The sequence below is a fragment of the Moschus berezovskii genome, chromosome 8 (assembly GCF_049115385.1).
Source record: "Moschus berezovskii isolate FMDL1 chromosome 8, NW_MosBer_1.0, whole genome shotgun sequence".
Classification (NCBI taxonomy): domain Eukaryota; kingdom Metazoa; phylum Chordata; class Mammalia; order Artiodactyla; family Moschidae; genus Moschus; species Moschus berezovskii.
This window is the reverse complement of record NC_142467.1, coordinates 38,044,480-38,061,351: the sequence shown is the minus strand read 5'-3', so window position 1 is coordinate 38,061,351 and position 16,872 is coordinate 38,044,480. Positions and strand designations below refer to the sequence as shown.

At 36.5% G+C, this 16,872-nt stretch overlaps 1 protein-coding gene across 3 annotated transcripts in view; it reads right to left on the bottom strand.

Annotated features, from left to right (window-relative positions):
• GABRB2 (gamma-aminobutyric acid type A receptor subunit beta2) overlaps positions 1-16,872 on the bottom strand; it is a 283,075-nt gene that overhangs the window by 264,951 nt on the left and 1,252 nt on the right. For all 3 annotated transcript variants that reach the window (XM_055430093.2, XM_088838352.1, XM_088838351.1), the window contains exon 3: positions 16,658-16,725. In XM_055430093.2, the coding sequence (XP_055286068.1) occupies positions 16,658-16,725 (68 nt within the window). The remainder of the gene's footprint in view (positions 1-16,657; positions 16,726-16,872) is intronic.

Below are 16,872 nucleotides of genomic sequence, written 5' to 3'. Positions count from 1 at the left end.
ACTGCTGAATCATATGGTAGTTCTATTTTTATTTTTTAATGTTTTTGAGGAAACTCCATACTGTTTTCCATAGTGGCTGAATCAATTTACGTTACCACCCACTCAGTACAAGAGTTCCCTCTTCTCCACACCCTTGCCAGCGCTTGTTATTTCTTGCCTTTTTGATGACAGTCATTTTAACAGGTGTGAGATAATACTTTATTGTTGGAAATTTATCTTGTTCTTTAAAATCAGAATAATTAAAACCATCCAGTGTTGGTACAACAATATGGGAAATACTAATGAGGTAAATAACAGAAATAAAAGCAAAGACCTAAGGACATATGAGATTTCTTATATGATAAAGACATTTCAAATCATTAGGAAACTAATAGATTGCATTAAATATTATCATGACACCTATCTAACTATCTACGTTATCTATGTACATTCCTGCTTCAAAACTTACTCTAAACCACATTTCAAATGAGATTTTATATTTACATAAAAATACTTAAAATAGTAAAATATGATTTGAACATTTTTTTAATCTTATGGGACACAAGGAAGAAGGCAATGGCAAGCCACTCCAGTACTATTGCCTAGAAAATCCCATGGATGGAGGAGCCTGGTAGGCTGCAGTCCATGGGGTCGCTAAGGGTCGGACATGACTGAGCAACTTCACTTTCACACATTGGAGAAGGAAATGACAACCCACTCCAGTGTTCTTGCCTGGAGAATCCCAGGGACAGGGGAGCCTGGTGGGCTTCCGTCTATGGGGTCACACAGAGTCGGATACGACTGAAGTGACTTAGCAGCAGCAGCAGCATGGGACACAAGACTTTTCAAAATCTAAAAACTAAGATCAAAATCCATACTACTCTTTAGTACATCAAAAGATAGTATTCACAAAGTTATTACATAAGGAAGTATGTTTATAATATATGACAAAGGGTCATAAACTTAATATATAGGAAGTTCCAACAAATCACTAACAAAAAAATTCTTCTGAGGAGAGAAAAAAATCAATAAATGACATAAAAAGTTCAGAAAAGCACTGAAACATAGACGAGCAGTGCAAGTTCGACGCATGAAGCAAGGCACTCAGTCAGTGCGCTGGGACAACCTGAAGGGATGGGGTGGGGAGAGAGGTGGGAGGGGGTTCAGGATGGAGGGACACATGTACACCTGTGGCTGATTCATGTTGATGTATGGCAAAAACCACCACAATATTGTAAAGTAATAAGCCTCCGATTAAAATAAATAAATATTTTTTTAAAGGCAATTCAGAGAGAAGAATGTAAATGGCCTATAAATACAAAAAGGTATTTGAGATGGTTGCTATTGTTGTTGTTTAGTAGCTAAGTCATGTCCAATTCTTTTTGACCCCATGGACTGTACCCTGCCAGGCTCCACTCTCCATTGGATTTTCCAGGCAAGAATACTGGAGTGTGTTGCCATTTTCTTCTCAAAGGGATCACCTGACCCTGACCCTGGGTCTCCTGCATGGCAGGCAGATTCTTTACCACTGAGTCACCTCAGAAAGCCCATTTGCAATAGTTACCTGGCAATAAAAATTTTAAGTGATAAAGGGAATTACTAATTTCACCTTAGAGATTAACAAAGGTGGCAAGTAAGAATATCCTGAGGGAGATATCCAGGACTGGTGTGGGTGTATGCAAATGGAACTCACATATACTGGTGGTGTGAACATTAATTAATATTTTTAAGAAAGCATATCTCTGTATCGGGCTTCCCTGGCAGTTCAACTGGTAAAGAATCCACCTGCAATACAGGAGACCTCAGTTCGATTCCTGGGTTGGGAAGATCCTCTGGAGAAGGGATAGGCCACCCACTTCAGTATTAATGGGTTTCCCTGGTGGCTCAGATGGTAAAAAATCCACCTGCAATGTGGGAGAGCTGGGTTCAATCCCTGGGCTGGGAAGATCCCCTGGAAGAGGACATGGTAACTCACTGCAGTATTCTTGCCTGGAGGATCCCAATGGCAGAGGAGACTGATAGGTTAGAGCCCATGCAGTGGCAAAGAATCAGACATGAATGAGAGACTAAGCACAGCACAACACAGTTCTGTATCAAAATCTATACATATAAATATATAAAATATAACAATATCTAAAATATGTATCAATCCCGCTTTGGGTTCCAGTAATTCTACTTATAATACTTTAGTGAAAAAATGTTACAGTTGCATCAAATATGAATACACAGGATATTTTAATACAGCTTAGTTCAAATAGTGTGTGCTCAGTCGCTCAGTCGTATTTGACTTTGCGATCCCGTGTTGCCCACCAGGCTCCTCTGTCCATGGAGATTCTCCAGGCAAGAACACTGGAGTGAATTGCCATGCCCTCCTCCAGGTGGTCTTCCCAACTCAGGGATCAAAGCAGGTCTCTTGCACTGCAGGTGGATTCTTTACCGACTGAGTCACCAGGGAAGCCTTAATGACAGTGTCCATCAACAGAGGATTGATTGAATAAATATGGTGTAGCCATACAATGAAACTCTATACAGCCACTGGATATTTTGTTACAGAAAAAAATTAGATAGCATCAAAAGATGTTCACAAAATGTTAAGTGCAGAAATAATATAAAACATTATGTATTTGCTGATTCTATTTCATGCACATACATGCAAATTCTGAAGAAGTCTTGAGGTTCAGTGGTCATTTTGCTACCAACATTTATTTCTGAGAGATATTAATAGAGATTTACACTTTTCACTATAGTTCATCAGTGATTTTTCTGTAATGATAGAAATAAATAATAAAAGCAATTCAGATTAAAATATTCCATACTCAAGAAAATTATGTGACAAATTAACCTGCTTTACAAAGCAAACATAGTAAGTGGCTGGGAGTTACCTTATATCTTTCATTAATTTTCTTCATTTTCAAAAGTAGAAACTCTGAATGTGAACTTAAATTTTTACAAAGTTTTATCATCAGTGACAAATTCAGGACAAATTCAGAACTTTCCAGTCCCTGCTTTTGATGTAAACTCTGACCTTTCCACAGTAACTACAGAAATAATCTCTAAAGAAATGCAATAGCATATTTTATTCTAAGGACTGCTTGATTTCAAAACAAATATAAAATGTAGCAATTATTTTTAAATTATATATGTTCATATATTACACACTGTCTTTAGATATACATTATACACTTGGTTTAATTTTATTCATAATTTTTATCAACTCAGTTGGACATTTGAAAGAGTTAAAAAAAAAAAAAACAAAGAAAAGGGATAAGAAACATTTTGTCTAAGCCAAATATTTTTCCCAACCTTGAATAACACAAATCTATTTCAACTGAAGTCTTTTGAATTGACCTTGAAATGCATCACAATTATTATTTCACATACATATGTGTCATCATTTTAATAAGTATTTTATATTCCACTTCATTAAAATAACAAATAAGATATGAAGGGCTGATATTTTCTTGGTTCTAAAAAATCTGTCTTAAATTTAATCAGTCTAATTTTGTTCTTAATTCTCAGGATTATCAAATATATTTTTTCAGAGAAGAATTTTGTTTTGAGTCAGAATTGAATTCATTCCCTAATGATGAAAGATGATTTAAAACAACCAAGAAAAATTAAATCATAATTTTCAATTTATCCACAAACCCTAATGATACTGAAACAGTGATAATTACTATTTTATTTCTAAACAACTTAGACTGTCTATTTTTGCATATTACAGATTTTTTCCTTTAGTTCTATTTCTTTGATTTTTTTATAAGCTTCCCAAAGTCACCTGGGAAGCTAGAATGTAGATTATAAACAATTATTTTGAGAAATCATAATGGAGGCAGGTCCATTCAATTTTTTAAATTTCCCTTTCCTTTAACTTGAGAAAAATACAAAACAAACAGGATAGGAGACAAACTGGCTGGGCTCTAATTTGAGTTTCAGCACTTTCGCGCTATATGATAAAGGAGGGCTCTAATGTCTTGGTTCTAATTCACATACATCTTCTAACCCTCAGTTTACACATCTGTAAACTCCCCTGGTGGCTCAGAAGGTAAAGAATCTGCCTGCTATGCAGGAGACCCGGGTTTGTTATATGGGTCGGGAAGATACCCTGGAGAAGGGCATGGCAACCCACTCCAGTATTCTTGCCTGGGGAATTTCATGGACAGAGGAGCCTGGTGGGCTACAGTCTGTGGGGTCACAAACAGTCGGACACAGGTGAAGGACTAACACACAAAATTGTGATAACACTTCTTATTCCATAGAGGTTTTTGAGAATTATATATGAAGTCACTGAAAAATTACACTTCATTTAAAAAATATCTCAATAAATGGTAGTGATTATTAGTGTTATTAATCATAATAAAATATATCCTGGTAATAGGTCAAAGATATAATGCAATCATATCTTGTTTTCCATTGACTTTTTAATTAAATTATTTGTTTACAAACTATCAAATGCTTAAAAGAACATAGAGAATCCATATACACTTTGATACTGCTGATTCCACATCACATTAATTCAAAAGGACTGTCCCTGATTATATGCATTCTTTTATGCCAAATCCTTGTTGCGTATTTTAAATGATATTCATTTATACTAAACAAAAACAAGAACAAAATATTTCATTTTTTTTTAAAAGGCCTTCTGCTATTTCTCAACTATTGAAAATAATTACAAACTCCTCAAAGACAGGAATCACGTCTATCTATCTCTCCCTCCATCTCGCTCTCTTTCTTATTCTCCCTCTAACAGCAGAAGAAGCATTTAATTTAACCAGGTTTTGTTCTTGCCATGATTGCACTATGCACTAAAACAACAAAACAGGAAAGCCAGAGCTCCAGAACTGTGGCTATTTTCAAAAATGAGAGCATAAACACTTAAGAGGTATTATACCCACATCTGGGAATTTTAAAACCAGGACACATTTCTAATATTTACCACTTTGACTAAAGCATCCTATGTAAAGAAAGTTTCATTTCTACCTAAGTGGTCTACCTGGTGATGATGATCATATTCTGTTAGTAAAATAACAAGATAAAACCATTTTAAAATATGGTTTTCAAAACTGGCTCATTAAATAGATAGAAAATTGGTTTCCAAAATCTAATATCTCAAATAAAGCATCTAAAAAATCCAAAGGAAATAAAGAAACTCTATTTTTCATGTGGTCTATAATTCCACAGATCTTTCATCTGTAAGCTTGGCAAGTGCTTAAAATATTATGACTTTTAGAACAAAGGTATCATTCTCTAATGAATTCCCTTAGAAAAATGGTTTGCCATACAGGCATACTAATGGGATTCAAGTAATGAGCATTCTTCCAACACATAAGCCAGATGCAAATTTACACAGACTAGCAGATCAGCCCTATCAACGTCCAGAGAGAGTATTGGCTTAGTAGTGCTTGAAAGAGTGGTTTACACAACTGATAGATGAGAGCACATTTCAAGAGATCTTCAACCTATTAACTCACACTCTCATTTGGCAAAAACAAAAGACAAAAAAACCCTCAAAAATATGTATTTACAAAATCAGTCTTTCTTTGTCTGTAGGTCAAGGGAAACAAAAAGAAAAGTTACTTCAATTTCCTTTTTTGGAGCACTGTGGCTTCAATTACAGTGAAAACACAGAATGACGATTTGATTCTACAACCTAATAACTTGGTTTACAGTCACAGTTCTTTAACATTTCTGCTTCTTATTTCATGATAGCCTTTTAAATATCCTACAAATCACTTAAGATTAATATTTAAAAATATTTCTTGAAAGATTTACAGCCGATGAATAGTCAACACCACAAGAAGGAACAATTTTTAAAGATGATCTTTGTATATTTGTTTAAAACCCAGTTGTCTGAATGTATATATTTGTCAATCCAGTTAACTTGTAGTCCTAGGAAGCAGGAAAATTCAATAATTATTTTAAAACAAATGTTCGCTCCTGGAAAGGATGAACAGCGCACTCTCTGAAACCTTATTTTTCCTACATTAATTCTTCAAAAGTTTCAAGGGAGGAATAAATAGGCTATAGCCACAGGAAATAGCAGTCACCTTTGAATTATCTATATTACAAGCCCTACTACCAAATATTTCCCACTAACAGAATAATAAGTTGAATCCAACAATCTTTAATTTTCCATTATTATTCACTACATTTATTTTCATGGGAAATTAAAAAAACTCTAAATATCATGGTGACTATGAGATAACAAATACTGTAACTTTACACATGCTTATCAAATACTCTTTAGTGCTCTATTTTGCGTATGTTTTACAATGGGCATTACATATTGGTATATAGATAAACAGACATTCACTTATTGAGAAAGTCAAGTCTGAGGTTCAGTTCTCGTGATGCCACTATCAGTTCTATCTAAATTAATTTTTAAAAAAACACAGCAGAATAAAAAGCAACTTTCAGAGATTAGTTAAAAGAAAGACATGTAAAAGTCAGTAAACTTTAAAAAAATTTTCTAATTTGATGGTCTTAGATCAATTAGGCACTAAATTACGATATGTAGAGAAGCAACCTCAAGATGGTTTATCATTGAGACCTTAAGTTTAAGCGCATAGTTCAAGCCACAAATAAATTGTAGGAAGCTGCTTCAATGACATTTTGCCTACATGTAAATGTGTAATATTACTAATACTAACTAGTACCAATCAAATAGCTAACTTTTTAAACAAGAAAGAAGAGTCAAAGAATACTATCCTAGAATGTATATTAAAACATCAATCTTTCTGATAGTTTCTAAACCTCTTTAAGCTGACATAACTATTATTAACTTATAGCACCCTGTGCTAGGTGCTCATCCCTCCCCTCATTTAACAAATTGTGTTTGACCTTTTAAAAGATAGAACTATGATTATTATCATCATTTGTGTCAAAAAATTAGTAAGAAGGTTCCAAAGGGCATTTTATAAAAATGAAAATCAGATCTGGAAAATGCTTTTTAATGCTCTCATTCTCATCCTTAATAAGTGGCCCCTGCTTTCATTCTTTGTGAGGGTACTTAAGACTCATCATTCATAGCAGCTACTTAAGAAATTTCAGTGTCTCCTCTGCAGAGCTGGCATGGTCTGATGCAATTAAGCCTCACCATACATGGTCATACCTTACATGTACCCTACCATTTCTATTCACTTATATTAGCTGTGTGATCTTAGAAATTATACAATCCCTCCAGACCTTGTCTCTACACTTATAAAAGAGGATGGTGATACTATTACCTGTTTCATGAGACTATAGTGAACATTAAGTGGGATAGTTATACACACTGTTTACTTTTTCAATGTTATTATTGCTACCATGTAATAGCTTTCTTCACACTCTCTCCTCCCCACTCGATCTCCTCCCACAAGATTGTTCTCCCTATTTTCCATCCATTCATATTACACTAATCCTTCTTGTTCAGCCCAGATATCCCTCTTTCATCAAGTCTTCTACAAATCTCACCTACTCTGACCACTTGGATCTTTACCATCACAAAAACCCATGTTATAACTCGACACTAGTTCTGTTTTCAAATTCCTTTATTGGTGATTGCATGAGTTTCCACCTTCACTATAAGACTAGTGTTCCTCAAACATCAGCGCTCATACAGTACTTGTGTCGGTCATACAGAGAGCTGTTAAGCATATGAACTCCTGAACTCCATCCCAGATCTACTGAATAGACTCTGGACATGTGCCCTGAAAATACAAATATTAATGCAAGACTCAGGTGATTCTGTTGCACAAAAAAGCCTGAGAATCACTGTAAAAACCTGGATCTTAACCTTCGATTCCTGTACCACAGGGATACATCATTCTTCTCTCCCTCCATCCGAAACACTCTCGCCTCCATCAACCCTCACCTCCTTCTTTGGGCAATTAAGATCACTCTTGTCTCTAGAGTGAGCCTTAGGTCCAATGTAAGAATGATTTCATATCCTTACACAAAATGGTTGAACTGGCAAGGGGCTGGTTGAATAGCACTAGATAAATATTTCCTGGAAGCTGATATACTGCAGTCTTTCAACTACCCCCTCCAACAACCCCATATTTGTTGAGCATCTACTGTCAGACACTATGCTAGGCTCTGAAGATGCAGACAATGTCCCTACATTTGCACAGCTCAATAGCTCTAATATTTCTCCATGGCTTATTCACCTATCACTTTTCTAAGATACACATAGATTCGCCTTAAAAATTTCATTACTTTAGTTCTGGCTATTGTGTTAGGAGAAAAGTTATTTCATCCTTAATTGCCCAAATAATTACTTCTAAGTTAAGACCTCTTGGCAGGTAAGTGGGCAGTAGTGCCAAATTATAGAGCAAGGAAACTGAGACTTGGCAGTAAAAATGTCAATAGAATGTTTACAAAATGAGCACTAGTAAGAGCCAATGGGTTAGACACATGCCCATAGTCTTCCAAATAAATAGGGACAGAATAATATAAACCCATTTTCCTCTTTGTTTCATAAAATACATATTTTGCAAATAAAATGTATGACTGGAAGCAACATGTAAATCTTGTGCTTGTATCTTAAAAACTCATTACCATCTACTTTCTCATTCTTCTTTTAACTGTCTATTTCAAAGTATTCTTTAATGTCATCCAACAATGTAAATTGATTTGGGAAAACAACTGAGTCATATCAGGCTAGAAACACAGTAATCTATAGCTGTGTAAATGAGAGTCAAGTTGATGTAGAAAATTTTAACGCTTCCATTTATACATTAACCCACTTCTCTCTTTAATATGTGATTTTCATGTAAATGTTAATAGCACATAAAAAAGGAAATTATATGCTTATTTTCAAATAACCTATAGGTAGAATTATGACTGATAATCTAAAAATATTTTTTTAATTATTTTTTGAAATAATACATAATGAGTAAGAAAGAAAATGTCAATATACTTATATGCTTGTACATGTTTGTAAGATCACCAAAAAAGAATACAAGAATACATATCAGTTTACACTGTTACTGATAGAGGTGTGCATCTTCTTTTGGAGAAAGCATAAAACTATAAAAATACACGTGATCTGTTAAGTGCAAATACAGACTAAAAAATTCTCTCTACAAAATAAGTGCAATGTATAAAGTATGAATAAGCAAACAGACAAGAATTAGAAGGTGTTACAGGCAAATTAAAACAGTTTAAATGAAGTGATAGGGATGTGGATAATTTTTGCATCTCCTGTTTGATGATCTTTTAAAACTGACTGTGTCCCAATGTACCAACGAACATAAATGAAAATGGCAATTTAGTACAAAAGCCACTACTCAATGGCCCCAAATAGAGCGTGTGCTGGCCAGAATTAGCTGGCCCCAAATGCCAAGAGCACCAATCACAAATAAATCCTACAGAATGAATGATGACAAAACAAACCAGTGCCCCACCCTGAAATTCATCAGTATCCCTCCCACAAGGTTAGGTAAAAGACTTTCTCTGATTTACATTTTTTAAATTTATTTATTTTTAATTGAAGGATGACTGCAACACTGTGTTGGTTTCCGCCACACAGCAATATGAATCAGCCACAGGCATACATAGCGTCCCCTCCCTCTGGAGCCACCCTCCCACCTCTCACCCATCCCACCCCTCTAGGTTGTTACAGAGCCCTGGTTTGAATCAGAAATTCCCAAGACTATTTCACCATGAGGTGGGAGGAATCACGCTAAAGCACACTTTGAGATACTTCTAAAATATGCAACTTGAGATATTTCCATCTTCCTTCTCTTGCAGAGTAAGTTCATAGTCAGATTTTTATTTCATGTCACAGTCAAGCAAGAACACTGTTTAGGGTCCTACAGAGCAACAGCAAAGGACCTGCCCTAAGAGTTAACTGTGAGAAAACCGTTTATAAACTGCCTGTTTCCTGTGAAATTAATTACAAATAGATGAGTAAGTTTTCTTGAAATGTAATCTCTATAATGAACCTCATCTATACTGTGTGGGACAGATGGAGTAAAGATTCAGGAAGAAAAGAAAAACAGCCACTTTTAAGAGACCTATTTGTAGACATAATTTATCAGAAATCACAAAAATGTGATCTCAAAGGGAAAACTCAATTGAAAATGATGTCTTGAAAATAAAAGAAAATAAAAGGGAAAGGGTCTTTTTACATAGTGTCCATCCAAAGCTTAAAACCACTGACGTGGTTTACAGTTCTTGAACTTTATCAGTCGACATTTTGTGACAAATTTTGGCCTTAATGGTTATATGATATATTCTACTTGAGCAATACGACAATTATTGGACCAGTTAACAGTACACATTCATAAGGAAAGAAATTATGACATATTTATGTTCAATAGATGTAAAATAAAGCATAAATTTCTCAAGGACAGAAACCAATTCTCATATTTAATACACGCTGAATAAAGCACCTATTTGAAAAAATCATTTTAATGAAATTAAGACTTCTTTCAAGGTAGAGAAATTGAGGAGTAACAGTAATATCTTGTATAGGCTTAGTTTATCTGACCCAAACACTGCTTCCAAGAAAAAAAAAAAAAGGAATAAAAACAAACTACTACAAAAAAAGAGTCCATGAGAAATGAAAAAATATATACATATATATATTTTAAATGATGCTTTGCTACATCTTAAGTTCAGTACAATCAGAGGGCTAAGACTGAGTGATGGTAAAGTCAATTATATGCTAGCTGGGTGACCTTGAATAAGTCACTTAACCTCTCTGGGCCTCAAAATCCTCTTCTGCAAAAAGGTGGACAGTTGCCATATCACTGTTTTTATAGGACTGGATGAGGTAACATACACCAGGAGGATACCTGCACAAGTTAAGGGCTCAACTGAGTACTAACTGTGATTGCTTTCTTGTATTAGTGCTGTGATAGTAGAAAACGTTGGGTACTGCACAGGAGGAAGAGGAGAGAGGAAGAGAAGGTTAAGCAGGAGAAGGCAAAAAACAAGAAACCAGCTTGCTAAAACTGGGCAGGAGCGCTTCAAGACAGAATTTACTCAGAATGAAGCCTGGTCAGTGAGTGTTCACACCTCCTTCACCTTACTTCTCATTCCACCACCAACCTCACCTCCCGTTTTATATCTGCAACCTACTTCCTTCTAGGGCTACTCCTCCTACAAACGACTTTTTTGAGTAATTGCCCTCTCCTCACTCAGCTTCAGATCCATACCTTCCAAAGGTACAGTCTTCAACTACTGAAACTCCTCTAGAGCTATTTACCAGCATGCTCCTATTACTACATCAGGGAGATAAGTCTCAGAATTATTTCAATTGATCGCAGTGGCATGTGACACAGATGACCATTTCCTTTTTAAACTCCCTTGAGCCTCAGCTTTGAAGACATTATCTGCAGGTCCTCCAACTAACCCTTTGGCTGCTGCTTTTAGTTCAGTTCAGTTCAGTTCAGTCGCTCAGTCGTTAGCTGTTCATTAATCTTTATGGGCTCCTTTTCAGCATTCCACTGTTTAAATGCTCACCATATAGTGATTTCCATTCTTAACAGTTATCTCACTTTCCCTTTTGAATTGTATTCATTGATACAGTTAAAACTACCACTTACATGCTGACAATGTCCAAGTTCATGTCAATAGTAATGACTTCTTGCTAAGCTCTAGACTTGTATTTTCCAATCTCCATTTGGATACTCCATGTGTGGGGAAAAGTCAGGACTTCTCAAATTGAACTCGTCTGCCCACACACCTCATCCCCTATCCCACCTGCAACCTGGATGCCCTCTCCCCATATCAATAAATGATCCCATCAGAATCTTAGGATTTTCACCAAGTCCTGTCACTTCTGCCTCACAAATGCTCTAATTTTGTATCTTCTCTTTTCTATCCCTGTCTCCATTCATCAATTCTTTCTGGAATTTTGTAGTGGATTTTCATCTCATCTCCCAACCTTAGGTCTTGCTCCACCCTCCAGACTTCAAAAGTTTCTTCCTTAACTAAGAATCTGTTCAAGCAATTCTCCCAGTGACATCCCTTCATGGGTCCCTTTGGCCTTTAGAACAAACTATAAATTCCTCTGCGAGCTACAAAAATTATCTTTATAACTTGATCACCACTTATGATCTCAATACCAACTCTTATCACCTCCACTCCCAAATCAAGTCATTTAAAGCTACTTGCAAATCCTTAATCCCATTTATTTTTCCAGATTTTTCTCCTATATGACATTCATTCTGCTTGGAACATTTTCCACAGACTTCTAAACCCCATTTCACCTGGTAATTTCTATGTGATACCTCAGAATTCTGTATTCCTAATATGTGTATTTCTGCTTTCAAAGAACTCAATGATCCTACATTGTAATTCTTTTCACATTTCTTGATCAAAATAGTAATTTAAACAGTGCCTTGAATTTGAGGACTACAATTCTATGCCCTTTCTCTCCACATACATGATACTATATCTAATGAATAATAACGATTTACTGTTCTAAAAGCAAATAGTTCACCCAATATCTGTGGCATTCACTGAGTCAAACAACCAACCAATCCTTGGATAGAGAGCAAAACCACATGGAGATCACATAACTGCAGCCTGTTGTTTTAGTCGTTAAATCACGTCCAACTCTTTTGCGACCCCATGGACTGCCTGCCAGGCTCCTCTGTCCATGGGGTTCGCCAGGCAAGAATACTGGAGTGGGTTGCATGTCCTCCTCCAGAGGATCTTCCTGATCCAGGGATGGAACCCGCATCTCCTGCATTGGCAGGCAGATTCTTTACCGCAGAGCCACCAGGCAAGCCCATAACCTTGGCTACGTGTATTTTATACACACAAATGAAGACGGCAGAAGACGTATGTAATGTATTAGGCAATTTCAAATATCAAATAACAAGTGAATGGTTAAATCAACAAGCGATAAAGAAATGCATGGGAAATACAGACCACTAAGTACTCAACTGGCTACTCATACACATTTTTAGAGAAAATACTTATGTTAAACCTAAGTACAACATGAGCCTGAAGTAGAACTAACAATAGTGAACACCAGATATTAAGTTTTATGAGGTCAGGGAACAAGTAATTCATGTTCACTACTCTGTTCTTAAGGCCTAACACATGGCTAGATCATAGTAGCTGCTAAATAAGAATTTGTGTCGAACTGAATTTTAAACTGTGCAGCTGGTGATGCAAGAAAACATCTGTTTTAAAAAAAAGGCAGCACTTTTTGCCATTCACCATTCCATAAAAAGGTAATTTGTATATGTGTTTACTAGAATTCTTTCCTCAAAAGTGAAATATTGCTTCACTCTTTGGTTGGCAAATGTGTTGTTTCAAGATGGAGAAGAATCCGCTTTAAATGAAGAGAAAGCTATTTCAGTCCATAATCCTTCAGAGCCAATTTTGGATCTTAAAACGCATTTTCATCAAAGAATCTTAACAAAAAGATTCCTGCCAATTTAACCAAGACATCTAAAAATGTTTCAAGCTAAGCCAAGCTTTCTGCTCAGGAACATTCTAATTGAGATCATGTTCTCTTCCAAAGTTCTTCCATTGGGTCAACAGTCACCTGAATCACGTGGCTGAGTAACAGACCATGATCACCCAAGAACTCACAACTGCATTCCATTTAGAAATTCTGCATTTTTCTATCATTTATGCTGGGTTTCAAGTCCTGAAATTTCTTTGTACCCTACAGAGCTACTATAATAAACCAAAGCAGAGACACATGTAACTTTGACTTATAAGTTAATTTGACACATCCCTCTTATTTCCAATATATGGAAACTGAGACCATGTAATATAAATTATTAACCCAAGTACACTTAGGGCAGCAGCTGGGATGGATACTGGGTCTCCTCAGCTTTCTACATAAGCTCTGTTCATGGAACACCAATACTTTCACTTGCATCATTGTATCGATTCTGGTAGTCACCTGAAATACTTAAAATGGGACTATTATTCCTTTTTAACAGGTGAAGAGATCAAGTTCCATTGAGCTGTCAATTCCCTCAGGTTGACTGAGCATCAGAAGCAAAACTAGTATTCAAGTCTTTCTATCATTGTCTTTTACCAGGAACACCACATTGACAAGGGCCTTTTTTCCTTTCAGTACAAATGAGCCAATGAAAGTGTAAATTATCTGGTATCCACCATTCTTCAAAGGAAGATTTGCTATAATCAAAGAGAGTTACAATTACCAGAGGTTGCAGGCCATGAAGGATAATGAGGCAGAAACGTGTGTTAATCAATTGTGAGGTTTCACTTAAACAATCAACCATTCTTTCAAAGCTGAACCCAATCAAAAGATCCTAACCCTTTTAGACTTGTATACAGTGGGCAATATGCCATAAACATCTTCTTTTATTTAGACATTAGGGATGAAATTTCCCATCTGTTGCTTCAAATCAAATAACCGTACTTAAAAAATGATACCCTATGTGACAAAATTTTTCTTTGAAGGATGAATTTAAAGTCATTATGACTGTTAATCATGAAATGTTAATTTTTAGCAAGTAGAACTGGGTCTGGACAAGTCCACGTGTATTAGCAGTAGGCTAAGAAAGGAATCTAGCATGGAATTTTTAACACTTGGTTCTAATCATTAATGCTGCAGTACTGGCCTATTTACAACCTGACATTTGTTTTTGCACTTTCAACAACCCATGACTTTGATGCAACAGTAAATAGCTTTAAGAGATGACACTGTGCCTTAGCTGGTCTGTATTTTGACTAGCAGGTCTTGGCATCATGTCCAGTTCTGATACCTCTCCCAAATACTACATGCTGGTGAAAAATGAAAAAAAAAAAAAAAAAACCTTAAAAAAAATGCTACTGCTCTTAGGCCATTTGGGGATATAACAGGTCTAAGTTCTTAGCTAACTTATACATCCAAGTTCTACTGCAGCAACTTCTAACCACCACATCATTGTTTCTTTAGATCCTTAATTTTTTAGATTCTTAAATATTTCTTAATTTTTCCATAAAGTCCCACATTTCTAATGTTCTGAAGAGGAAGGTGACAAATTAAGATGTGGGGAAAAGAGCATAAATAAATAAAAATTCAAAAGACAGGACACAAGATCTACACGTGATTTCCATTATCTCTTTTCAGCCACACAATTTCGATTTGAGTACCTAGGATTTGGCAGATATCCAATTAGGACATTTCTATTTTATGGTAAAATTTAAAATATAAACTGATAAAAGACCTCTAAAATCTCACAAAAGTGAGTATTTGTATATATGAGGAGTTAAATAGTTTTCCAAGATATATTCTATACTTACACAGGAGATTCTTATAATGTGTGGGAAATCTATGGTTCTGAATCATCCAATAGTGTCTGCAGTTTGTGTTTATATTCTGTTATACAAAACTTTCCCAATAATCAGAATATAACAAGATAAATGTTGTTATGAACATCATTGAAAGAGTTGAATATTCTCTGACAGATGTTTCATAATGACAGATGTTTCATAAGCTTGTGATAGCTCAGGATTTCCACTGAACTTTGGACACTGTAGAAGACTGGGCTGGTTATCTGGGCTTCCTCTATAATTTGAATTCTGGAGTGATGAACATTTATATTATGTTGAGAACATATCCACTACCTAGTATTTGGCTCTCTTGAGTGAATTAATAAGTGTCCCAACTGTTGAGTCCTGATGGCTGGTTTAGAACTGTTCTGCTTAAAACCTCACACACTAGACCCTCTTCTTTAATAGTACACCCCATTTTCAGGCAGAACTACACTACAACACATTCTTCTGAAATGTGCTGTATGCTATCAGGACTGAAGGTAACACTGGCATCTTACATCCAAACGTGGCCATTCTAGAGAGATTTTTCCAAAGATGAAAAGTTCAAAAACACAGAGTAGAAAAGTCGCTGGAGAAATGGCCCAAGTATCTGGGACACTTGACATTGTCTTGTCTGCAGTGTCCCAACACGGGCAGCAGGGGGCGCTCCTGCACGAAGCAAACCCTCCCCTCCCCCCAAGTGCTCCCCAAAGGGGAAGACGGAGGGTTTTTCTCTTAGCACTTGCCCCAAGTCCAAGGGGTAAGCAAGTAAGGAGTGCTGCTGTCCATAAATCACACACACTTTGAATACCACTGCAGAAGTGACCAGAGATGATACATGGGTCTGAGCATGCGTTTTGAAAACAAGCTGGTCAGTTTTTATTTTTATTTTTTCTATTTTGGTGGGCAAGAAGGGTTAAAGGACCAGGTAAGCAATTGGCAGGGAATGGGGCTTGCCATCAGCTGTAAACACAGCATCTCCCAAAGCAACAAGTGGCTATCAGTACCTGAGGGTCATTTTTTAAGCCTCTCTGCTACAGTTTAACTCCCAGGTTACATTCTCCGTGAAATGTCAAATCAAACCCCTCCCTGTTTCTCCTCTCTTCTCTCTTTCTGTGAGCATACCCCAAACTCAGAAAAATCACTTGATGAAGCAGATTTTTCACTGAACCTTAGGAAATATGACTTCTGCAGGGGTTCTCTTGCACGTGGCTATGCTTTGCAGGTGAGTATGTAATGCATTTTACACCCTCTTTGCCAGGACCCACGATTTCAAATCAGATTGGAAAAACCCTTAAGGACCAGAAACAGCCAGCTCGGAAATCTCAAAAACAGTGCCTTCACCCCACTTCATACACATACTTGCGCACACCCCACCCCCACTGGCTGAATCCTTTCTCCTTCCTGTCCCCAAATGAAGGTCTGTGGAGACACAGCTATAAACCTTAATACTCACCATATTGACTTCAGAAACCATGTCGATGCTGGCAATGTCAATGTTCATTCCCACTGCCACAGGGGGACCTGAAAACCAAAAGGACCAGCCACGTGATTTCTCAGAACTTCGTGCATTCTTAGCAAGAGTAGTCCCTGGGCATGGGCATGGGACAGTCCTCCCCAAATCCCTCCCCACTGCTAACCCTCAAATTCTTGAAATCTCTGCTCCTTTCA